This window comes from Megalobrama amblycephala, linkage group LG23, assembly GCF_018812025.1.
Source record: "Megalobrama amblycephala isolate DHTTF-2021 linkage group LG23, ASM1881202v1, whole genome shotgun sequence".
NCBI lineage: Eukaryota > Metazoa > Chordata > Actinopteri > Cypriniformes > Xenocyprididae > Megalobrama > Megalobrama amblycephala.
In genome coordinates this window covers 18,094,292-18,119,483 of record NC_063066.1, presented here as the reverse complement: position 1 = coordinate 18,119,483, position 25,192 = coordinate 18,094,292, and the positions used below count along the sequence as shown (strand labels likewise).

At 35.2% G+C, this 25,192-nt stretch overlaps 1 protein-coding gene and 1 long non-coding RNA gene across 3 annotated transcripts; one reads left to right on the top strand and one right to left on the bottom strand.

The window, feature by feature from the left end:
• The first annotated feature begins 8,979 nt into the window (after positions 1-8,979).
• qdpra (quinoid dihydropteridine reductase a) lies at positions 8,980-18,378 on the top strand. Its single transcript, XM_048176519.1, has 7 exons — positions 8,980-9,143; positions 9,338-9,430; positions 10,344-10,440; positions 10,917-11,057; positions 13,106-13,214; positions 16,569-16,652; positions 17,823-18,378. Exons 1-7 carry the CDS (start codon positions 9,057-9,059, stop codon positions 17,923-17,925), a joined length of 714 nt encoding a protein of 237 aa, XP_048032476.1. The 5' UTR covers positions 8,980-9,056; the 3' UTR covers positions 17,926-18,378.
• On the bottom strand, positions 10,670-12,189 carry LOC125259126. 2 transcript variants are annotated; one of them, XR_007182729.1, is made up of 2 exons: positions 12,054-12,189; positions 10,670-11,100 (listed from the first exon to the last, which is right to left on the bottom strand). It is a non-coding gene; the product is annotated as an uncharacterized LOC125259126 (long non-coding RNA). The 2 variants fall into 2 exon arrangements; XR_007182728.1 differs by having other exon boundaries at positions 10,670-11,146; positions 12,054-12,169.
• Positions 18,379-25,192: the final 6,814 nt, after the last annotated feature.

Sequence of the window (25,192 nt, the reverse complement as noted above, 5' to 3'; positions counted from 1 at the left end):
CTCTGGATGGATAAAGTTTGATAGAAAAAGGCTTTGGTTAATTTCACATTTTGTGAAAGGTATGAAATAGTCTGACAGATCTGCCAGGAGCTCTACATGGAAGGGAAAAGTAAATTGAATGAGAGCTAATAAAACAATCTAAGAGCATATTTCTGTGCTTCAGGTGTTGCAGAAGAAGGAACAAATAATTGCTTGGAACATTTGGGAACAAATAATTGGCTCAAAAAGAGCTTTTTAATAATTATCTTTTTTTCTGGAACTGTGCCTGCCATAGTTTGCTGAGCTGAGAAGACCAGCCATGCATGTTGGCAACAGATGCTTATTTGATACAAGATTTGCTTTCACAGACACATTACCAATATATTATTGTTTTAGCTGTAAGTGTGGCAAGTACACATTTAATAAAAGCATACATTATGCCACAGATCAAATTAAACAAAGAAAACCCTTCTTTGTGTGTGTGTGTGTGTGTGTGTGTGTGTGTGTGTGTGTGTGTGTGTGTGTGTGTGTGTGTGCGTGTGCGTGTGTGTGTTGGAGGTAGGATGACTGTAAAACTCTTAATAAGCACTTCATTTTCAGTCCAGCCATCTCTGTTCTCCTTATGACCTTCATATGCTTTTAAATGGATTTATGTCCACTGTTTCCTTCTAAATGATATACTGTAGGATGTGTCTTATTAGACAGAAGAGGGGGTGAAAATCCAAAAGTGTAATTAAAGAATAGATCTTGAAGTACAGTATCAGTTATTTCGATATTATATTTAGTATATTTATTTTGCATAAAAATGAATGTGTATCACAAGCTTTCAAATGGAAAAAAAAAACGTAGTGTTGGCAAATAGTTGTGTAGGACCTGTCACAGAGACGAATGTGATTTCTCAAGGCACCTATTTCAGTGATATCTATCAGGCAGAGGAATTTAAAAACTGGAAAGGATAAATGATAGAGACAATTAAAAATATTCAACCTTCCCTCTGGAATTATCAAAGGGAAAATTTGTCTGTCTATTTATTTACCCAAATTTTCTTTATTTTTTCTACTTCTTTTTTAATCATCTTATAATATTAAATGAATTCGGTTTGCCATCAAAATTAAAAATTAATTCCATTCATCCTCTTTCAATTTAGAATAGTAATAAACAGTACAGTCCAAAAGTTTGGAACCACTAAGATTTTTAATGTTTTTAAAAGAAGTTTCGTCTGCTCACCAAGGCTACATTTATTTAATTAACAATACAGTAAAAAACAGTAATATTGTGAAATATTATTACAATTTAAAATAACTGTGTACTATTTAAATATATTTGACAAAGTAATTTATTCCTGTGATGCAAAGCTGAATTTTCAGCATCGTTACTCCAGTCTTCAGTGTCACATGATCCAGAAATCATTCTAATATGCTGATTTGCTGCTCAATAAACATTTATGATTATTTTCAATGTTGAAAACAGTTGTGTACTTTTTTTTTCAGAATTCCTTGATGAATAGAAAGTTCAAAAGAACAGCATTTATCTGAAATACAAAGCTTCTGTAGCATTATACACTACCGTTCAAAAGTTTGGGGTCAGTAAGAATTTTTATTTTTATTTTTTTGAAAAGAAATTAAAGAAATGAATACTTTTATTCAGCAAGGATGCATTAAATCAATCAAAAGTGGCAGTAAAGACATTTATAATGTTACAAAAGATTAGATTTCAGATAAACACTGTTCTTTTGAACTTTCTATTCATCAAATAATCCTGAAAAAAAATATTGTACACAAATATTTTGTACAATTGTACACATTAAATGTTTCTTGAGCAGCAGATCAGCATATTAGAATGATTTCTGAAGGATCATGTGACACTGAAGACTGGAGTAATGATGCTGAAAATTCAGCTTTGCCATCACAGGTAATAAATTACTTTGTGAAATATATTCAAATAGAAAACAGTTATTTTAAATTGTAATAATATTTCACAATATTACTGTTTTTACTGTATTTTTAATTAAATAAATGTAGCCTTGGTGAGCAGACGAAACTTCTTTTAAAAACATTAAAAATCTTAGTGGTTCCAAACTATTGGACTGTACTGTATGTACTGAAATTTACAGCTGAGAAATTTAACTGTGATACCAAAAGGCACACAGTGACCACGCAATCCACAGGTGTGATCAAAACCGTGACTGCATATGTTGCAGCAGAATTTTCAAGGCGTAAAAGATCCTTTGAGAGAAGAGAGACGGGTCCCTTCATCTGTCCATCACAGGCCATTCAAAGCTCTATACTCAGTTCAGGCCAGCTGAAGGAGAGAGATGTTTCTGTCTTTTCAGGATGAAAGAACTGAAGAAGCTGGAGCTTGAAGCCCTTGATGTGGTCTGTGCAGCTCCAGTGGACCATGTATCTGATGAAAGAAAAGTCATGGTCGGGTAATTATGGTTGATATTTACCATATATCTTATTTAATAACTGAAATTGAGCTGAAAGAAGACCATAGGCACTAGAAAAGTAATGAACACTCAATGAACTCTCTGACATGTATATTATCAGGTCAGTGGCATTCACAACAGCAAATATATATAAGGAGTGATGGAGTAAGTTTGAGCTGCTTTCTAACCTTTCTCTAGGGAAGAGCCACCTTCAGAGGTGTGTACCAAGCAAACATCAGAGAATGTCATCCATAATTGCCTCCCAGATTCATCTTGCTCTGTGCTCAACTTACTGGTCTGAGTGGAGATGGTGTAGACTAGCCTGTTTCACAGAAATGTCATAGATGTTGTTGATTATTCTCATTATTAGCCTTGAAAATGATCATAAATAACAGCTTTCCCACTGTGATGCCTATTATCCGTCAGTCTAATTTAATCCCTATTAAAATGAGTGACAGTGGGCACTAAATGAATCAGCTCAGGTTCAGACTCGCTCAACTCATCTCACCGTTCGCCAGCAGACTCATTAAATCAGTGAAACCTCCGGCCTCATTTGACCATCCTCTTCCATGACACTTATGAATTTAATGAACACTGCCTGCATGAGATAAAAGGAGGTGTTCAGCATGGACAATGTCAGATATAATGTTCTGTCACTTTCAGCGATACGGACAATTTAGAAATCATACGTTGAAAATCATGAAGTGAAAATCATGAATTGAACTATGCCAGTATGGTTATATTTTTATCATTTTATAACTGTTAGATGTACACTACCTTATATAGCTTCAAAGCTATAACATACATGGACTAAATGCCACAGAAGTCCACTTTAGATTTTATGAGGTCTTCTGAGGAGTATCCGATTGCTTATCATCAACAGTCCACTCATCATTCCACTAGACAAAGTTCATAATCTTTTCACTGTTTACTCAAGCTGCAGATGTTCTTTGAAGTTCTGAGCTCAGAAAACAGCAAGGGTGCAATAGGCCAGTGTTTCTCTTAAGATGCAGCAGAGGACAAGTATCTTGTTTTTATTGCATCCCTCTTTCTTTTCTTTCATGCCCCATTAAGATTGCACACAGCGAGAGATTTCCGTTCTTCAAGTCAGTGAGTTTATTGTAATCTAACAACCTTGTGCGTGCTATGGAGAGCTCCTCAGACAGGCTGTAGATTATGCCAGCCACATGAAATTCTGGAGAAATGTTTTGCTTGTTAAGGTCTGGTTTGCTCCAGTGTCATGGCGTGTCAATTATATGTTCAAGAGAAAGGAAGAAGAAGAGTGGAAGAGTGGACGAAAAGTTTGTAGCATTAAAATTATTTTTAAAAGTGCGCTTCAGAAGAGATCCCTGTGATTCTCCAAGTCTCAGGGCCAGATTCTTCTTAAACCCCACTCACTTAGGAAAGATAAGAGGATACGAAAAAATAAGAACTGCACAGCACAATGTGTACTATGAACGCTTTGACCTTTGGCTGTTTTTTCTTTTTCTTTTTTTTTTTTCTTGTCTGTAAAGAAACTAACTTTTACCCTTTTCAAGGTCACTATTGAAATTCTGGTGCCATTTATGTGTGATTAATACATTGACTGTGGGGAAACTTTATATATATATATTTTTTTTTTACTGGGGAATTCATGTGAGGGAAAAAAAATGAAGGGGTCTGAATACTTTGTTTTTCATCATTACATTTTGTTATGCTCGTCTTAGAACTTAGATGTGAGAAAAAAAATAATTGATGTTATATCCTATATATACAAAAATAACAAATTATGAAAATATCTGAACACACTGTATGTATTGTTTTGTAAACAGAAAATACACTGCCCAGCCAAAAAAAAAAAAAAAAAAAAAAGTCGCTGTTTGGATTTTTAATAGGCAAATACTTAAGAATCTATGAATGGACCATTATTACAGTGATTATTATGTTTCTAGCATGTTATATGTTTGGCAACGGTTCTTTTAACCCTACTACTCTTTGGAGTGTGTAGCTTTTCATTTCTTAAACAACCATGTATTAAGATGTATCATGGCCATATTCCAGGATGACAATGTCAAGATTCATCATGCTCAAATTGTGAAAGAATTGTTGGAAGGGAACATGAAGAGTCATTTTCACACATGAATTGGCACTGACCTTAACCTCAGTGTAAGTTTTTGGGATGTGCTGGAGGAGACTTTACAGAGTGCTCACCTCTTGCATTCTCAATACAAGATCTTGACCAAAAAATGATGTTATTTCTGTCAAGAGGTGCATACATTTTTGGTCAGGATCTTGTATTGACAATGCAAGAGGTGAGCACTGTGTAAAGTCTACACCAGGACATCCCAAAGACTTTCAATGAATTTAAGGTCTGGACTCAAAGAAATGAGTGAGTGAAAATGATTCTTCATGCTCTCTGAACCATTCTTTTGCAATTTTAACCCTGGTGAATCTTGACATTGTCATCCCGGAATATGGCCATGATGTGTCTTCCTGGTTGTTTAAGAAATGAAAAGCTACACACTTCATCTTTAAGGGTTAAAAGAACCGTTTGCAAACTTATAACATGCTAGAAACATAACAATATCTGTAATAATGATCCATTCATAGATTCTTAAGTATCTGCCTATTAAAATCCAAACAGCAACTTTTTTTTTTTTTTTTTGGCCGGGCAGTGTATTTTCACATATTGTATACGACTTGATGGGTAGAGTATTTGACAAAATCTATCTACACAGCATTTGATTAGAAAATGTAGATTTTCAGTGGGCGTCCAGGCTAGATTGAATTCATCAAATTTCATAATCGTGAGGCCCACAGTGGCATGACTGTCAGCCATGACATCTTATTATCAGCCATGACAGCAAGCAATGAGCCCGTTAATGAAATAAGACAAATGAAGACGGCCACAGATATGACAAAGACAAGCAAATCCAAATGGTTTTCTTCATAGCATTTCACTTATAAAAATTCTGGCCATGAGCATAGATGATCATCTGCTGCAACAGAAAGCACTATTGTCCCCACACAATAACAGAAATTTCATTTAGAAACTTATTTCTAAACTAGTTGTTTTCAGACTTTATGCAGTGGGCTTATGTGATGATCATGTATGTTTTTAAATTGCTCTTAATGACATACTGACAATTTAATTAAAACTCATCTTTATCTCATTTACTGTAATGATTTGTTGGCTGTAATAACCGCACAACACATGAAATTCAATAAAAGTCTTTACTTGGAAAACGCACAGGAGAATACATAAACACAACCAAAAAAATGACATGAAAACATGAACACAAGAAACTAAGGGTTTAAATACACAGACAGACTAATCAACAGAACTGAGAACAAGTGAAGGACTAATGAGTAACTATGGAAACGAATAATGATCAGGAACACAGGCAAAATGGGTTTAAATATACATGCCACATTTCAGTCGTAAGTAAATTATAAATGTTAGCTAGATTATGTTCAGTACCAGTCCAGCGATGTATGTTAATGCTGAAATGTAATTAAATAATGGTTTTTATTTTTAAAAACACTGCACTTTAGAACTTCCATTAAGGGAATATAGTGAGCATTGGTGCATTGTGGGACTTTTTAGGGAGTAAACATTTCAGTGCACTGGAAGTATTTTGAGACAGCTCTTAAAATGGCTGACTCCCTGATCAGCGCCCTGACTACGGAACTAGGGAGCTGAATGAGACACACCCCGTAACACAATGAAAATAAACTGATTTGAACATAACCCTGATATTTACATTTAATGTATTGCAACAGCGCAAAAATAAGAAAATCAGCACAAAAAAAATGACATCATTTTCAAAGCATGTTTGGCAAGAACCAGTGTACTGTAAGTGTAGCAGTGATTTTCAGTGTTTTCAGGATTGTTGTTGTTGTTGTTGTTGTTCTCAAAAACACAATGTACTCAGCTAATGTATTCATCATTCACTCAGGGGACTTGCAGTGCCTGAAGAAACTCTTTGGTGAATATTGAATGTAGAGAGAGCATAGGCTCAAACAGAGAAACTTCCCTTTGGGGTTAATAACTCTGCTCTGCTGCCTGTTGAGACCCCAGTGTTTGAATATGAAACTAAAAATGATCTCTTACAATATACTACTGAGGTTCTCTTTTGAAGATAGACAACAACTGTCCATCTGTAAAAACATATACAAATAGACTTAAGGCTGCATTGCAAAAATGTATAGTGTGTATAATATACATATAGATAGCATACTAATATGCAACATCTCGGTAGAAATTGTATAAGTCCTCTGACTCCATGGCTCTAGACCCCCTGTTGTCAGTCCCCACCTTTGCCCCTGCTTCAGACTCCCCTGCTCTTCAGAGCATATGGAATGTGCTTTCACATCATCTCTGGTTCTTCACAGGGGTATGCTGCTCTCTTGTGGTAACAATGGACATAGTAACAAGGAACAAATGTTTTTTGTGTCTTTAATGATAGCAGTGTATATCAGCTTTATGTGAGGAATGTGAGGAATCAAAATATCATTGGAGATTGATAATGTTTGTTTATGAAGTAACCTTGCACAATTAGGCTATTATATTACTCACTGACCTGCTGATCAATATGTTTTTCTTAATCACCATCTTTGGCCTATGGCTGCTATATCTTTGTTCTTCAGGTACTTTGACACGGCCAACCATTCCACAATTACCACTGCGGTATATGCATCTGATCTGCTTGCTAAAGTTACATCACCATGACTTGGCAAAGAGATGGGAGGACTTTGCACTTTATTATCTACATGCTTATGAGCAATAGTGTTGGTTCAGTTTGTCATGATTCAAATACAGTCATATTTAGAACAATTAAACTATTATGTATTACAAGATCTGAATTTACATAAGGCTGGGACTGGTTTTACACAGGGATATTTTTGCTTGTTTTCTCTAGCAGTTATTTTGATTTTTAAATAGATTAATATTATTATTATTATTATTATTATTATTATTCATAAATGTCAGGCTTGTGATATGTTTTGTATGTTGTTATTTTAGAAAATATATTAAAGGTGCCCTAGAACGTTTTTTTAAAAGATGTAATATAAGTCTAAGGTGTCCCCTGAATGTGTCTGTGAAGTTTCAGCTCAAAATTTTTTTATTCATTTTTTTAACTGCCTATTTTGGGGCATAATTAGAAATGAGCCGATTCAGGGTGTGTGGCCCTTTAAATCTCGTGCTCCACGCCCCAAGAGCTTGCGCTTGCCTTAAACAACATAAAAAAGTTCAAACAGCTAATATAACCCTCAAAATGGATCTTTACAAAGTGTTCGTCATGCAGCATGTCTAATTGCATAAGTACAGTGTTTATTTTGATGTTTACATTTGATTCTGAATGAGTTTGAGGCTATGCTCCGTGGCTAACGGCTAATGCTACACTGTTGAAAAGATTTATAAAGAATGAAGTTGTGTTTATGCATTATACAGACTGCAAGTGTTTAACAATGAAAATAGCGACGGCTCTCTTGTCTCCGTGAATACAGTAAGAAACGATGGTAACTTTAACCACATTTAACAGTACATTAGCAAAATACTAACGATTTAGAAAGACAATTTACAAATATCACTAAAAATATCATGTTATCATGAATCATGTCAGTTATTATTGCGCCATCTGCCATTTTTTGCTATTGTCCTTGCTTGCTTACCTAGTCTGTTGATTCAGCTGTGCACATCCAGATGTTCTGCCCTTGTCTAATGCCTTTCATAATGTTGGGAACATGGGCTGGCATATGCAAATATTGGTGGCGTACACCCCGACTGTTACGTAACAGTCGGTGTTATGTTGATATTCGCCTGTTCTTCAGAGGTCTTTTAAACAAATGAGATTTATATAAGAAGGAGGAAACATTTGTTTAATGTTTTATGTTACCTTTTTATATTTTTGGGAATTATTTTGTTTCATAATTGTGCTGTTTTGATTTTACTGAAACTTTATGTTTTTTTTTTTTTTTTTTTATTATTATTCACTTTCAAAAAAATAGCTAGGCTATCCACCCTGAAATATATTCAACTATATCACTCTAAAAAATGCTGGGTTAAAAACAACCCAAGTTGGGTTAAATATGGACAAACCCAGCAGGTTGGGTTAAAGGGCACCTAGTATGCCCTCTTTCACAAGATGCAATATAAGTCTCTGGTCTGGTCAAGTTTCAGCTTAAAATACCCCACAAATTTGCCCCTATTTGGGGGTGAGCAAAAACATGCCTTTTACTATATTGCTATCTAAAAAAATAAATCCAAAACTGGTTGAAAAAAATGGCTAGGTGAAAACAACCCAATCCCTGGGTTTGTCCATATTTAACCCAGCATTTTATATATACTATATAATATAGTCAAAAGTCTAACAATGTACTACTGATTTTCAAATACGAGTTGATATTAATCAACAAAAAGCTTTTATTTACTTTAATTTACGTTATAATTATTAGGACCGAGTTTTAGCCTCATCTTTTGTAAAGATGGCTTGCATTTACTGTGGAGTTTAGGGCGGAATATCGGTTTGAACCAATCATTAACCACTACACAAGCGCGTGTGTATCCCACCCTCTCTTCCTCTCTCTCCCTCTCTCTCTCTCTCTCCCTCTGCGCTGAGAGGATACTCATCATCTTTGCTGAAGCGTCTCACAGCGGAGAAAAGACATGGCAGCTGCGAACCGTGTCCTTGTTTACGGAGGAAAAGGAGCTCTCGGCACGGCATGTGTGCATTATTTTAGGTCGAAAGGCTGGGTGAGTAGAAACGATTCTTTATTTTGATTCTAAAGGAGCCGAGTCACTGAGTTGGTGCTTGTGCTCAAACTGACACCTGTTGATGCGACTGTAATATAGATTTTGCTTTTACATTATTATACTTGCATATTGTTTTAATAGCATGCATTGTTAATTGGATTTCATAGCTATAACGTGTTACTTTTATGTTAAAGTGGGTTGCCAGTATTGACATAGTAGCGAATGAAGAAGCGAACGCAAACGTCCTGGTGAAGCTCTGCGAGTCATTCACTGATCAAGCCGCTCAGGTGGGTGGAGCCAATGTTCTCTGACGACACATCGGTTTGTGTCTGTCAGCACATTGGGCTTATTAAATTGTCTGTCACGCTGCCATTTACTTTCCATTTACACTGCCAAAGTAATTTCCTGTCTTGCCATGACATCCCCAGTGTTCTGGACAAGCAATCTTTTCTTATTATTGGCCTTATTGTGTCTGCCATTGACTTCAGATGCTGTTAATAATAGTCTCAGTTAAATGACACGTTGTTGTAGCTGTCCTCCTTATGGCACATTATTGTGTCTCTCATTTTGTGGTCTTGTAACACTATTGCACTTTCATTCTTGAAATGGTTAACCTCATCACTCCAGGTAACGGGTTCACCTGCATTGTTTTGCTCTGACATAACATGAATGTTTCTGGGACTGTCCAAAGCACATTAATATTTAATGAAGTATTTACTGAGACAGATTATGATAGAACTCACTGTATGTATCAGCTCCGAATCATGACCCAAAATCAAAACGGACTATTTTTAATGATTTATCTTCAAAACAACTTCCCTTCCCTCTTCTCTTTTCTCTTCTCTTTTCTGATGACGTGTTTAATGCACGGGACAACCTGTCACTCACATGAAATCACAGCAATAACAAACCATTATGATCTAATCAATTCAATTCAATGACAAAATCAACTCCTGCCCTACATTTTTTCTGGTTTGAAAAGCCGTTTCACTCATATATGCGTCACATATGGAAGGAAAGACTAATGCAAAGTGTGTAGCAAAAGGTTAAAATGGGCCTTGTACAGTGGTGTAGTGTGAAAAAGCCTTATGTCAGAATTCTTCATTAAGTTTTGACTGTTGTTTCTGCTACATTGTAACCAGTCACTATTGAACCAGAGTCTATAGAGTATGGTCTCATCAGTAAAGTGATTTGATGCAGGTGACATCTGATGTAGCCACATTGCTGGGGGAACAAAAGGTTGACGCTATTGTTTGTGTGGCTGGAGGATGGGCTGGAGGAAATTGCAGCTCAAAAGGTGAGCGCACCTTATTTGACATCCAGACAGCTTTTGCATGCTTTATTTATAGTATTTATTTTATTAAATGTATTTATGTATTCATTCATTTATATTTATTTGTTACATTTTCTTTGCAATTCTGGTGTATGAAATATGGCAAAAATGTGTTAAACAGAGCTGACAGTCTTATTGGCTGCCGAAAACAATCAAATTAGCTAAAAATTAATAAATGATCATGAAACAGAAGGGGGATTCATACAATTTTATGAATGACAGACAGCCGTGTTCCAAAGAGGGTGTAGATACTGACATACTGTATCACAACATAAAGATACATGAGACCTTCATGCCTGCTACATATTTAGGAGGCATTTAAGTTACTTTTAAGTTGTTGTTGTTGTTGTTGTTTTTAATAGTAAATTTCAGTCAGTTCATAATTGAATTGATTTTGCTGGAGTAGTATCAACTTTCTCTCTCTCACTTGCTCATTTTAGACTTGTATAAGAACACTGATATGATGTGGAAACAGAGTGTCTGGACCTCCACCATTTCCAGTCATCTTGCATCGCTCCATCTGAAACCAGGAGGCCTGCTGACTCTCTCTGGAGCAAAGGCCTCACTGGATGGCACTCCAGGTACAGTAGGAGCATCCATCTTTATACTTCTGAGATGTGTTGCCTACCGGAAAACACATCTTGTAAATGTATTTTCAGCACAGGTTTACCTGAGGACAATTCAAAATTTGATGTTTATTGCGTGAAGGTACATTTATACCCCAAAGTGGCTAAATAACATTGTAGGAAAACACTTCAGTCTTCATGGGGTTTTCCCTTAGGTGGGTGAAGTCAGTAATAGCATTATAACAGCAAGGCTTTTTCACTGCTGTTGGAAGTGTATATAGTTTTGAATTGGCTGTCACATCCATTGTACTTGATTAGTTTTACATATTGCCTTACATCCCAAATCTTTTCATACCCCAAAATGTGAAATGTTCGTTTCATGTCTTTAGAGACAAAACTCAATAAAGCACACAACAGAGGTCGCCTCCAGCCTATTCAAAACCTCCAACATCAGCAGACTGCTCTGATTGGCTGAGAGGCCTGGGAGGGTAAATGAGTCAGCAGGTTTTTTGGAAATGGGAACACATGTGGACTGTGTTTAGGAGTTTGTATTCCTTATCCACACAGAACCGATTTAGACAGGAAATGCCCTGCAGTGATGATCACTGCTTTGATATGATATGAAGGGAACCTCTAGTTGGAGCGTTTGATGTATCTTGTTCAAAGAGACAGTAGCAAGCTCTGGTGAACATTTCTGATGGGGCTGTCAGCTCTTACAACCGTACAAGATCAATATCATGTGCTAGTCACACCATAAGCTGAAACGCTGGTACTCTGATGGCTGTTTTGAAAAATGAGACAGTTGTTACGTTAGTAATGCCAGCTGTAGTATTGGTAACTAAGTAATGTTGTATTTTGTTTAAAAAAAATTATTTGCAATTTTGCTAAATAAATTCATTGTAATTACACATTTTAAATAATTAATGCAAAAAACAAAACAAAAAAAAAAACGTAGAATTACTTAGGAATTAAATGAAACCACATCTTTCCAAAGTTGTGAGTTTGACTGACCTCAAAGCTAAAGTTCAGTCTGGATATCCGACATACCACAGAGAATTTAAGCCAAAGCCGAGAGACAGAACATGTGATTAAACTGTGATCCGTAATGTTCATTCAGTCATGAAGGGTCATGCAGTTTGGCTGAAACTTTCACAAAACACTGAATTCTCTCTCTCTCTCTCTCCCACTCTTTTTTTTTTATAGAGAACATTGAAAAAAAAAAAACATATGGAGCTTCTCCACCCCTCATTCTTATTGGCTCTGTTGGTTTAAAGGGTTTCTTTGGAGCAGCTATCATTCATTTTGGGTTTGAGGGTAAAAAAAAAATTAATTCTTGAAAAACAGTAGTGTTTTGGTTATTGATTCCAGATGCCAAGCCAACAAATATCTAGAGAGGGAGGAGAAGCTGGAAAGACTAGCATACTTCTTTGAAAATTATCTATCTTATCTATCCATCTATACTACAATTAAACAACTTTTTTTTTCTTTTTTTTTCTGTGGCTTTAAGACTTCAGTGAGGGCGCCCTGTATCACACTCTCTCCTTATTACATCACTGTGATATATGGGGTGGTTATATTTTAACATTTAGTGCTTTTGATATTTTCACATGAGCTGTTTTTGCAGCTTTGTTCCAATAGATGGTGTTTTGAACTGAAGTTTTGAGTTAGTGTTAAAGTACATTGGAAAATCAAGTTTAATTCCTCATGATGTGACCCCTTTAAATACACTGGTATTTCTGCACATAGAGCTTCACTGGTGAGAAAAAAAAAAATAGTCTGACTGTGTAGGAGGAATCAAATTCAATTTGCTTGTTTTGTATTGCAAAATCCATTTTATTCTGTGCTTGAGGCATCCAACCAAATTATTATTGACCAAACCTCAAAGCAACAGCTGTTTCCTGTGAGACATTGTTAGGCAAATCGTGTAGTTGGCATGCTCTCAAGTGCTGTGTGCGCACGCATTGTGTCCCACAGTCTGCTGTGAGGAGCGAGAGCTGTAGCACTCAACGTGTGAAGAGGGCTCTGTTCTCCATTCACCTTTTTATGTTTTTCTCTGGATGTAGGTATGGTTGGGTATGGCATGGCCAAAGCTGCAGTCCATCAGTTGTGCAAAAGTTTGGCTGGAGAGAACAGCGGTCTTCCATCTGGAGCTGTAGCTGTGGCCATTCTTCCGTAAGAGCGTCTGTCAATCATCATATCTCTCTACATACACTGATCTGTCTGTATGAGTTATGCCTCCTCCCAAGATCCAAACTGAAAATATTGAGTACTTTTTAAAGTAGTGCTTTTAGGGTACTTGTAACTCAAATTTTACAGAAGCATTCAAAAGTTTGTGGTCAGTAAGATTTTTAATGTTTTTAAAAGAAGTCTCTTATACTCACTTAATCTGCATTTATTTATCAAAAATACAGTAAAAACAATAACATTGTGAAATATAATTGCAATTTAAAATAACTGTTTTCTATTTTTAATATATTTTAAAATGTATTTTTTTTCCCTGTAATGTCAAAGCTGAATTTTCAGCATCATTACTCCAGGCTTCAGTGTCACATGATCCTTCAGTAATCATTATTATATGCTAATTTGGTGTTCAAGAAACATTTCTTATTATCAGTGTTGAAAACTGTTGTGCTGCTTAATATTTTCATGGAAACCACGATACATTTTTTTAGGATTCTTTGATGAATAGAAAAGAACAGCATTTATTTGAAACCAAAATCTTTAAAAAAATATATATAAATATTGGTGAATAAAGTATTAATTTCTTTAAAAAAAAAAAAAATCTTATTGACCCCAAACCTTTGAACAGTAGTGCATATATTGGTGCAATAATGATCTTATTACAGTCAATGTGAAAAGGCAATCGCAACACATTTCAGAATGAAACAGAATCAACCTTACTTACTTTATGAACGCAATAATACATTTTTTAACTGGGTACAATGAGATGACATTATTCTACTCACCCTTCAACCATCAAACATTAAAAGGAAATTTAAAAGTTTAATTTCAACAGACCGTAAATAACCCCAAAAGCGGGATTCTTTCCACAGCAATAACGGATGGGTTAAATATCACTGTAGTAATAGCCTATATGTATATATATGTATATATATATCTGTATTATGTAACATACATTGCTTTAATCAAAAATATTCATTAACTGCAGCATTACATGATACTATTTCAAAGTGATTTCCGTCATTTTGACATATAATTAATTATATTTACCTGTGAAAACAAACCTGGTAAGAGACGTGAGAATTTGAAAAATGAGAGATTCTTTCTTGCATTCCAGTTAATTATTAATGTGATATATCATAAATTAAATCAAATCAGGAGAACAGACCACAAAGTCAAAACAGTCAAACTGACGGATAAGCTTTATTTGTAGGGCAACTAACGTTATATGATTTGAAATTAGGGCTGGGCGATATATCGCATGAGATTGTCACGCGCATTTCGTCAGTAAAGCCGGTTCCCTGATTACCGCTAAATCGCCATCACCTGCTTTCAAATGGAGCGCCATTTAATAGACAGAGCCGTAGTTCACTGACAAGCTACGCAATATCGCGTTCATATCGCAGATGAATCGCCTTCGATAATGAGTGCGATATAGCGTGGCTTGTAAGTGAACTACGGCTCTGTCTATTAAATGCCGCTCCATTTGAAAGCAGGTAATGGCGATTTAGCGGCAATCAGGGAACCGGCTTTACTGACGAAATGCGCGTGACAATCGCATGCGATATATCGCCCAGCCCTATTTGAAATTATTCATTTTAGTCTTTTTGAATGGAAGTTCCCCAAACTGAAGTGCCAAAAACGCAGTAGGCTTGTCAGGAATAAGGTGTATATTTGATTTAAAAAAAAAAAAAAGAAAAAAAGAATTTTAAAAGTAATTTCAAATCCAGAGCAATTTATTACATTTTGAATGATTACAAAAACATTTTTTCTTTAAAGGGGTGGTTCATTATGATTTCACTTTTTTAACTTTAATTAGTGTGTAATGTTGCTGTTAGAGCATAAACAACATCTGCAAAGCTACGACACTCAAAGGTCAAAGCAAAGTGAGATCTTTTCTTTTAAAGAATGAAGATGTAATCTAAGTCTAAGATGTCCCCTGAATGTGTCTGTGAAGTTGCAGCTCAAAATACCCCATAGATTTTTTTTTTAATACATTTTTTTAACTGCCTATTTTGAGGCATAATTAGAAATGCGCCGATTCAGGCTGCGGCCCCTTTAATTGCTCGCGCTCTCCGCCCCCTCTGGAGCTCTCGACTCTATCACTGCATAAACAAAGTTCAAACAGCTAATATAACCCTCAAAATGGATCTTTACAAATTGTTCTTCATGCAGCATGTCTAATCCCGTAAGTACAGTGTTTATTTGGATGTTTACATTTGATTCTGAATGAGTTTGATAGTGCTCCGTGGCTAACGGCTAACGCTACACTGTTGGAGAGATTTATAAAGAATGAAGTTGTGTTTATGCATTATACAGACTGCAAGTGTTTAATAATGAAAATAGCGACGGCTCTTGTCTCCGTGAATACAGTAATAAACGATGGTAACTTTAACCACATTTAACAGTACATTAGCAACATGTTAACGAAACATTTAGAAAGACAATTTACAAATATCACTAAAAATATCATGATATCATGGATCAAGTCAGTTATTATCGCTCCATCTGCCATTTTTCTCTATTGTTCTTGCTTGCTTACCTAGTCTGATGATTCAGCTGTGCACAGATCCAGACGTTAATACTGGCTGCCCTTGTGTAATGCCTCGATCATGGGTTGGCATATGCAAATATTGGGGGCGTACACTCCGACTGTTACATAACAGTCGGTGTTATGTTGAGATTCGCCTGTTCTTCAGAGGTCTTTTAAACAAATGAGATTTATATAAGAAGGAGGAAACAATGGAGTTTGAGACTCACTGTATGCCATTTCCATGTACTGAACTCTTGTTATTCAACTATACCAAGGTAAAACGCCCTCTGCTTAGGAAGAGCAGGTCATTTACATTTAAAGGTACACTCACAAAAACTGAGCTTTTTTGCTCATCCTCAAAAGATGACAAATTTAACATGCTATAAAAAATTATCTGTGGGGTATTTTGAGCTAAAACTTCACATACAAACTCTGGGGACATCAGAGACTTATTTTACAGCTTGTGAAAATAGCATAATACCACCCCTTTAAAATAATGTGTACCAACAAATCATTCACAATGACACCAGGGACTTGCATTATTAAGAAAGAAAATAGGGTTATTTTTGGAGGGCCTGTTTATCAATCCATGTTCATATGTTATATGAATGAATGCTCTGTGTGTGTGAGCGCCTGCTGTCATTTGTACTCTTAGTGACCTGCGTGATACACATCTGACTGCTGTCTGTTTGCATTAACTGAGTGTATGAGGTGTGAGTGTTTTCAAAAGGCCAGGCTAGTCTATCGCTGCAGGCTCTGTTCCACAGTCTCATCTTTTACCACGATAACAACATTATGACATCATCCTCCAGGGTTACCTTGGATACACCAATGAACAGAAAATTCATGCCTGACGCAGATTTTGGGAGCTGGACACCGCTGGAATACATCGCAGAGTGAGTGTACTTTTCCCATGTCCACTAAGTACCAGATTTCATTACTTTAGCTGAAAATGTGATAAATCATAGACTGTTTGGAAAAGCCTCAACAATGGGTTAAACTTGAAAGTGGCCATTTCTCACCAGAAGAGGGCAGTAATGTTCTTCCAAAAGAGACCCGATGTCTGCTGCATGTTATTGGAAGATGAATGTATCTGAATATTAATAAATACACATTATTAATAAAAAATCCATTGTTTTGAACTATTTTATGAAGGTCTCATGTCATCCACCTAGAAATATCGTTATCCTAGATTTGAGTTGAATAGAAAATCTCGCTCCCATATAATAGAAATGTTTTAAATCAGGTCTTAAAAACCTTCCTTGAATGTTATATTTTATTTGATTCTGTAATATTAACCAAAAAAGCCACAGGCAATTGTAAAAGCCTCTTAGAAGCAAACATACCCTGTCTGAATGATTGAATTACAACAGAATTTAAGTGAATAATGTCAAGCATCAACCCAGGCACAGACCTCTTAGAGAAATGCATGCATTTATATTCAGTGGAATTGATATTAACACAAATGCCTCTTGAAAGATTTCACAAAAACGAATAACAAATGATCTACCTGTTTTGAGGTATTCACACAGAACACATTCTTGTGGTTAAAAAATGTGAGATACAGGGCAGTGGAACTAGAAAAAAAACACACAAGGTCAAGAGAAGCGTTTTTTAAAAGTTGAATTTTTAACTTGAGTACCGCATTTTTAGAATGCCGAGTCATGCGCGAGAGATGTGACAACAACTGTCAAACGCTTTTTTCTAGCATATCTTGCTCAGATGTGGCCACTGTGGCCAAATCTCTCCTGCCAGTCAGCACAGATTAGGATGAGGATTTTATGCAACTCCATAATCCCAGAGGAGCCGCAGCAAACCCGACTGGATTAGAAAAGCACATGAGAGATGGAGGAGTATAAATAGTCTTTGTGTTAGAGGTAATTAATATGTAGCCTTACTTCAGTTGCTATGATGGGTTAAAATCTCTACAGTTTCTCCCGAATGTTCCAGAGTATACAAAGCTTTTCCTCTCTCCGTCTCCCTCCTCCCATCTCTGTTCTCATTATCTCTATCCATCCTTCACCACCATCATTTTACACCTGTCTCTCTTTCTCTCTCTGTTCCAGAACCTTCCACAGCTGGGCCACTGGGTCAGGCCGGCCAGCCTCAGGCAGCCTCATACAGTTGGTGACAACTGGGGGGAAAACGGAGGCCTCGGCGGCCCAGTAAAGGGGGAACAGTGAAAAAGAAAAACACAAAGAGATAAGGAGTGGAGGAGAGAAATGTTTACCAAAATAATGTGCAGCAGAGGAGAGAGGTCAAACGAAATGGATGGGAAATTGGAAATATACCGTACAGTATCTCGGAATGACCAAAGTAATAACCTACATGTTTATGTCGAGTCAGTTACATGTGCTGCACATGAAAATACAGCCTAGATGATAAGTGTACGTTTGTGACTTCCGTCTTGACAAGTCGTGCCGCTGTCGTATGTGAAACGTACAGTCTTCTATTCAGAAAAGTGGCCTTAGTTTGTGTAATTGTGAGTGTATGTGATTACCATTTCAAATGCAATCATGTATGGATGCTGTATCTTCTCTCAGAGTATTTCCTCTGCAGTGTGTTGTGTTGCTGCTGAATGTGTACGGACCATACTTGCATAATAAAGACAAATAAAAACAATATTTTGTCAACATGGATCTCATTATTTAAAAATGTTTTTTAATCAGAAATCTGAGATTTCCAAGCAGCAGTAGAGGGACAAATTTTCAGTAAATAAATTAAATTTCACAATGAGACTTGAAATTTTTGCTTACCCAAAGCTATGGCTTCAGAAAACTTGTTATAACAGAAGTTACAAATGGATAAACTAAACATTTGTCATTTGTCTTATTACTTTTCTTATCTTAAAACCCATTAGCCTGCTAATTTAGCTACAACTGCTGCAAAAACACAACCAGAATGCTATTTTGATGCCAAAAAGACTAGATGAAGATTTAAGATCTTTTATGCTTCATTAACAAAAATTAACCGCATATGGATTTGCAAAGACAACAGTGAGAAAATAAAATAATTATATTTTAAGGTCAGCTGTTACTTTAAAAGATATTAGTTTTACCAGATATGTGTATAGTTAAAACTAAGCTCACAGTATATATATCAAAAAAAGATCTGTCTTCTCTCATTCATTTATTGTCTATCTGTTTATTTGAACAGATAGTTGCTGATGGTTTGTATTCAGTCAGGATGTGCTGAAGACAAGGTTTGTCTTGTATCTTGTCTTGTTTTGTTTTGTCTGGCTGATGGTTTCTCTCTGCAGTGCTGGATTTTGTTGGCTAAATCTCCTTCTCTCCCTGCAGTTGTTGTTGTTCTGTCTGATTGCCATGTGGAAGCCATTTTGTCTGGCAAGCGTGGTGACGGTATAAATGAAGAGCTTACAGATGGAAGTGGTTAGTTCAGCCATGGTAACTTGAGTGTGAGGACACTGGAAGGTGAGTGTGTGAGAGAGAGAGAGAGAGAGAGAGAGAGAGAGAGAGAGAGAGAGTGTGTGTGTGTGTGTGTGTGTGTGTGTGTGTGTGTGTGTGTGTGTGTGTGTGTGTGTGTGTGTGTGTGTGTGTTTGTGCATGTCTGTGTGTGTGTGTGTGAGAGAGAGAGAGAGAGCAAGAGAAAGGACAGAGTAAATGGTAAAGGACAAACATTGTCTCTTCCAAATATTTAGCATGCACATTTTGGCATTTGTATCATACTCACAAATGTAAACCGAGTTGTTTGATGCTGCACAATTTAACAACAATCACAATATAGCATTCACCTCCTGTGCAGTATTTGCCATGACCTCACCTCTAGATGGCACTAGTAAGCAACCTCGCTAACCTGGACAACGAGCAACACGTTGAACTCTTTCTCTCCTTGTATCTCTCTCTGCCTATCTTCTAGTCAGTTATTAATACACTACGATTAGACTTTCGTCACAATAAGGTAAATAAGGTAAAATGTATAATATTTATATGCAGAAAAGATTGTAATCCAGTGTAAATCAACCATTATATATATACGACTTCATCCAGTCTCGAGCGTCATCCAACATATATCCAGAAAGATTAAATATCTTTTGTGCTCCATGAACAAAAAATAACAGCATATGGATTTGCAAAGACCACAGTGAAAAAAATAATAAAATAATTATACTTTAAGGTCAGCTGTTATTAGTTTTGTTATTAGCTAGTTAGTCAGCTGGATATTAGTTTTACCAGATATGTGTTTAGTTAAAACTAAGCCCACAGTAATATATCAAAAAATTATTAGTGGATTAAGTGACATCAAAATTCGTGGATTTAACATCCACATTAGTGGATTTCAGGAATAATTTATGCAATTTTATATTATTTATTTGAAAGAATTAAAAGAGCAGTTTCATGTCTATCCTTGTATTCAACTGGTCAGGTTGATAGGGGAATGAGAAAGTAGTTAGTAATAACTAATGAAATACTTTTTAGAGAGAGTAATTAGTAATCAAAATACTGTTGAAGATGTAATTAGTAGCTAGTAATTAATTACTTTTTTTTTTTGAGTAACTTACCCATATATATATATATATATATATATATATATATATATATGCACACAACCCATTTTCTTTTAGTAGTGGTAGAATTTTCAGTATAATTAATATAAAAGTAAAAATTACAATTATTTTGTGTTATTCACAAATTCACTTACTTATTCTCTGTACCTCTCCCTTTATCTCACTCTCATTTACTTCATTTTCTTGTTCTGTTTTGCTCCCAGATTTTGAATGTCTGCTAAATTCTGCAACTGCTGGGCTGTCTATACAGTACGGACCAAACAGAGATGAGTACATGAGGTCAGAAACCACCGCAAAACTATACTGGATATTTTTTAAAACAGTGAAGCATTTTCAATTAAGGTTAAGTATGAATTGTGCTGGTAAAAAGACTTTAACAGTTTAACAGTTAAAAAGACAGTTGACCTGCTTCAAACAGACTCAATACACACATGAATGTCAACATGCTGAGCAGTTTTAAACAAATCAATAATTTCCCAAGCTACTTTCAGTGGTGTGTTATGTGCCTCATGTTTGGGAAATGATTGTCTATACTGTAACTAGTTATGCATAAAAGGTTTTTCATAGCTTTGTTACATCCTTTTATGTGCAAGCGTCAATCACAGTAAATGACAGATTCTCTATAAGCATGACAGGCTATAAATGGATTGAAGTCCTCAGATAATATTGTAGAGACGGTGCCTGTGAATTGCAGAATAGTTATCAATTATTCAGAAATCAAAAACTTCATTTTTCGGGTGTTAACTTTAACCTGCTCTGCTTTCTCTGCACTGTCAAACCCAGAACTGTTCAATGCTTTTGCTCAGTATATTTTTAAATGGTTTATTTTTAAAAAAATATTAGGCTTTTATGAGAGCATTTTCTGTTTGTTTTGAGACAAAAGTTGAAGTAAAATCAAGTAAAATCTTAATCCTAATGATTTTTGGCGTAAAAAAATTTGATAATTATGACCCATACAATGTGTGTGTCATTACCCTTTAAATAGACGTGCACCTACATACAGTATATTTCAGCATGACAGTTAATTTAGCATAAACAGGTGACAATCAACACTACTATAAAACATCTGACCTGGGTATACATTTGCTATTTTATCAGATTTATATACATTTACAAAATGATCTGAAAAGAAACAAAAGGATCAGCACATTTTTTCAAGCAGTTTAAAGAGTTCAGTCCTGCATTATTCATGCTAATTTATGCAATCGAATATAAGCCTAATGATATTTTTGAATATGTAAGTGTCTCTGTCAGAGGTAATGAGATATGCAGATAATGATATGCAAATTTGGTGAATTATTAAAGAGGCATCGATGAAGATTCATATTAGTTCCCATATATATTTCAAATAAATATTTTTTTAATCATTCTATGCACTCCTTTAGATGATAGTTTACATTTCAATTAATTATTAAGCCATTTATTTGAATTTAAAATGTGAATGTATTCAGGTGAAAGTGTTTAAAGGCAACCTGACAGAACAGAGTAAGAATCGATCACAGTCGAACCCTTCGCTTTAAATACATCATAATACAGTCTGAGATTTCAAACAAACAAACAAACAAACAAAACACTGCCTTAGGTTTTACTTCCTATTCAACTTCATCGCAATGTCTGGTTATTTTGAATGCATGTCAAATATGTAAAGTGTGAATTTGCAGCCTTGTTAGTTACTCATTATAAAAAGAATATTGTCAGATTACAGTTTAAGTGCAGTTCTGGTATCTTTTTTGCAAGCTGGTCAAATTATTTTGTTTGAAACAAGATAATGGTTGGTCTGCAAGCAATTTCAGGAGTTATTTTATTCAAAAACTACAGTAGTTATATTTTATGGTTTCACTGTTGATTTATTCATCAGTCACACCAACACTCCTTCACTCATGCAGTCATTCTCTGCATGTTAGTGCTCTGGTTTCCCTCTCTTTTTGCACTCTCTCGTTCTATTCTCATCTTTGGATCTCAGTCTAACTCTGTCACTCTCTTTCTCTCCCTCTCCCTCTATCTCCCTCTTCTTCCTGTGCCTCATTTGCAATGATTATGTTATCAGGGCAGCCAGGCAAAAGGGTGGAGCAACCATAATTTCAGCACTGGATTAGGCTGAAATAACGAGGTCACCAAGTTACTGTTGCCTTGGCAACGGCACATCCAAGAACACAGGATGCCATTGCAAATCCAGGACCCGGGAAAATCTTTTTTCCACTGTCTTTGTCTTTTTTCTCTCTCTATTATATTTTACAAATAGCATTGTTTTCTACAATGAACCTTTTTGTTTTGCCACAATTTATTTATTTATTTTTAAATGCATTTAGAAATATTCAGATTTACAGTATAAATTGTTGATGATTTTATGAATTGACTAGTGGTGTTTCGTAAATTCCACCTTCTGAGAGTTCAGAAGCAGTGAGACTATAATGAAAATATGGAAAACTTGTTTATCCATACTAAGTGTAATAGTGAACAAATTTATATGGGAAAATTAGTTGAGGTGAACAAAGTAACAATATTAAATAATGAGACCTTTCCTGCAAGACCTTACCTGCAATTTACCTGGACATATATTAAATAAGAAAATAAATGGTAATCTTAATATATAAAATCATAAAAGTCATAGTCCTCTCCCAAATACTATTCCTTTTCTTTTTTGTCTTAGAAAGTGATATTATCATGTTCTAATTTAATTAAAGTTGGATCTTAAAGGGGACCTATTATGCAAAATTCACTTTTACATGTCATGGTGTTCAGTGGCAGAACTAGACTTTTACACAGGGGGTGGCCAAGGCTTCTTTAGGGGGTCCATATACCGTGAAAGAATATCATGTGTAATGCTTATTTGTTTTGACCCATGTATCATTGTATTCTAATAAATAATCTACCAAAATTGTACCAGTGAAATTTTATAATTCTCGATTTCAACTTGTATACCACAGCAAAAACTACAAGTCTAAATAATATAAATGTAAAACATTATTGAAGACAAGTGAATAGTCAGTAATAAAATAAGAACAGTATACTAACAATTAAGTGCTTTAAGTTTTTCAGGTCTAACAGTAATTCAGGTACAGAAATTGAATAATCTTCACTGTATTAATTAAATATAGGCCTAGATTAATCCTTGTTAAAGCTACAAAAGTTATTCAGACAAGATCAGTGTGTTTTTTTTTTCTTTTGTTCTTTGATTAACTTTAATGACACAGACAGCAAGCCTCATGTAGGCTATTTTAGGCTGCTGTCACTTTAAGACCAAATCCAATACATTGCGTCCAGTATATTAACACGATTTCTTTCTCAACTGTTTACATTTGATTAAGACATATCCAACTTTGTTTGCTATGATACTCACCAATACGCTATTTTGCCATACTTTTATGTCTATTTGTCCATTCAAGCGCAAGAAGAATTAGTATTTGTGTTCTCTGTGCGCGCTCGCTATAGATGAAGCGCCATATAACTCACACCAGACACATTGCGTTCTCATGTTCAAGACTGCCAAACTGGGAATCTGATAACCATACAGGCAAAAAGTTCACTTCAAGAATAAAAAAAAGTGGCATAGATGTGTTTTGCTGTAAAAACTGTGCGAATGGAAATAGAAAGGACAGTCTATATTATATATCTCTCCAGAAGCACAGACTTTATTAAATACACAGAAATAAAAGTATTGAAAAATGTCTATACATACTCTTTCAGCCTAGGGTGAAGTCATTATGTAGATACATTAAAGTCCCCCTGAAATAAAAATTTAGGATTTTTAGCTTTCAGTATGAATATGTTAGCCTTAAAGGGATAGTTCACCCAAAAATGAAAATTATCACATGATTTACTCACCCTCAAGCCATACTAGGTGTATGTGACTATCTTCTTTCAAACGAACACAATCAGAGATACACTTACAAAATAATTTTGGCAGCTGTGGTTGCCAGAATAATTTTGTAAAAAATACAGAAAAACTGTGTAAACATTTACAGAACAATATGTAATTTTTACAGTATAAATCTGTAATTTAAGAAAATTTGAATGTAAACCAATAAAGTCAACAATGCACATTACTACTAAAATATGTTTTGTACCTTTAACATATACTGACAAGCATCATAATAATGCAGATGGTAAAAGAGAAAGCCGCATAAAGAATCAGTTCATCACAAGCAGCTTTTCCACAAGCTGAAGTATATATACTAATATAAAGAAGGTGCAAAGAGTCATTCATGCAAACGCAAAACACCATCATGGTAACCCACAACACTTAAATAATGTAATAAACATTCATTATACAGAAGATGTAACATAAAACCCTAATGTACATGACTGATAACAAAAACTATTAAGAAACATGATTATTTAAACAAAATACTTTCAAATGTGGAGTGTCACACAGGGAATTGTGGGAACATCAGTTTTCAGATTTTGACTGTAAATTTTACATTGATTTTGTCTTTTTTTACTTATAATAATTGTAACATTTACAGCATTTTACTGTGAAAATTGCATAAATGTCTGGTTGCATAAATTGCATAAATGTCTGGCTTTTACAGTTTTTCCCTGTATATAATACGGGAACTTACTGTTAACCTATTTACAGTTTTTTTTCCGTAGTGTTTTTACAATATTTTACTGTTAAAATCACATTCATTTTTTACAGTGTATATTTAAAAATATCCTTAGTCCTCCAAGATTTATAATGGTTGTGAACGGGAGGCCGCATTTTGAAGTAAAAAATAATGCATCCATCCATAAAAAAAAAAAGTAATCCATATGACTCCAGTGTGTTAATAAAGGCCTTCTGAAGCGAAGCAATGGGTTTTTGTAAGAAAAAGGTCCATATTTAAAACTTTATAAATTAAAAAAAATAGCTTCTGGCGTACGCAGAATGCACAAGTCGATTTGCAGCATAGCGGGTTGAGCACAAGCTCT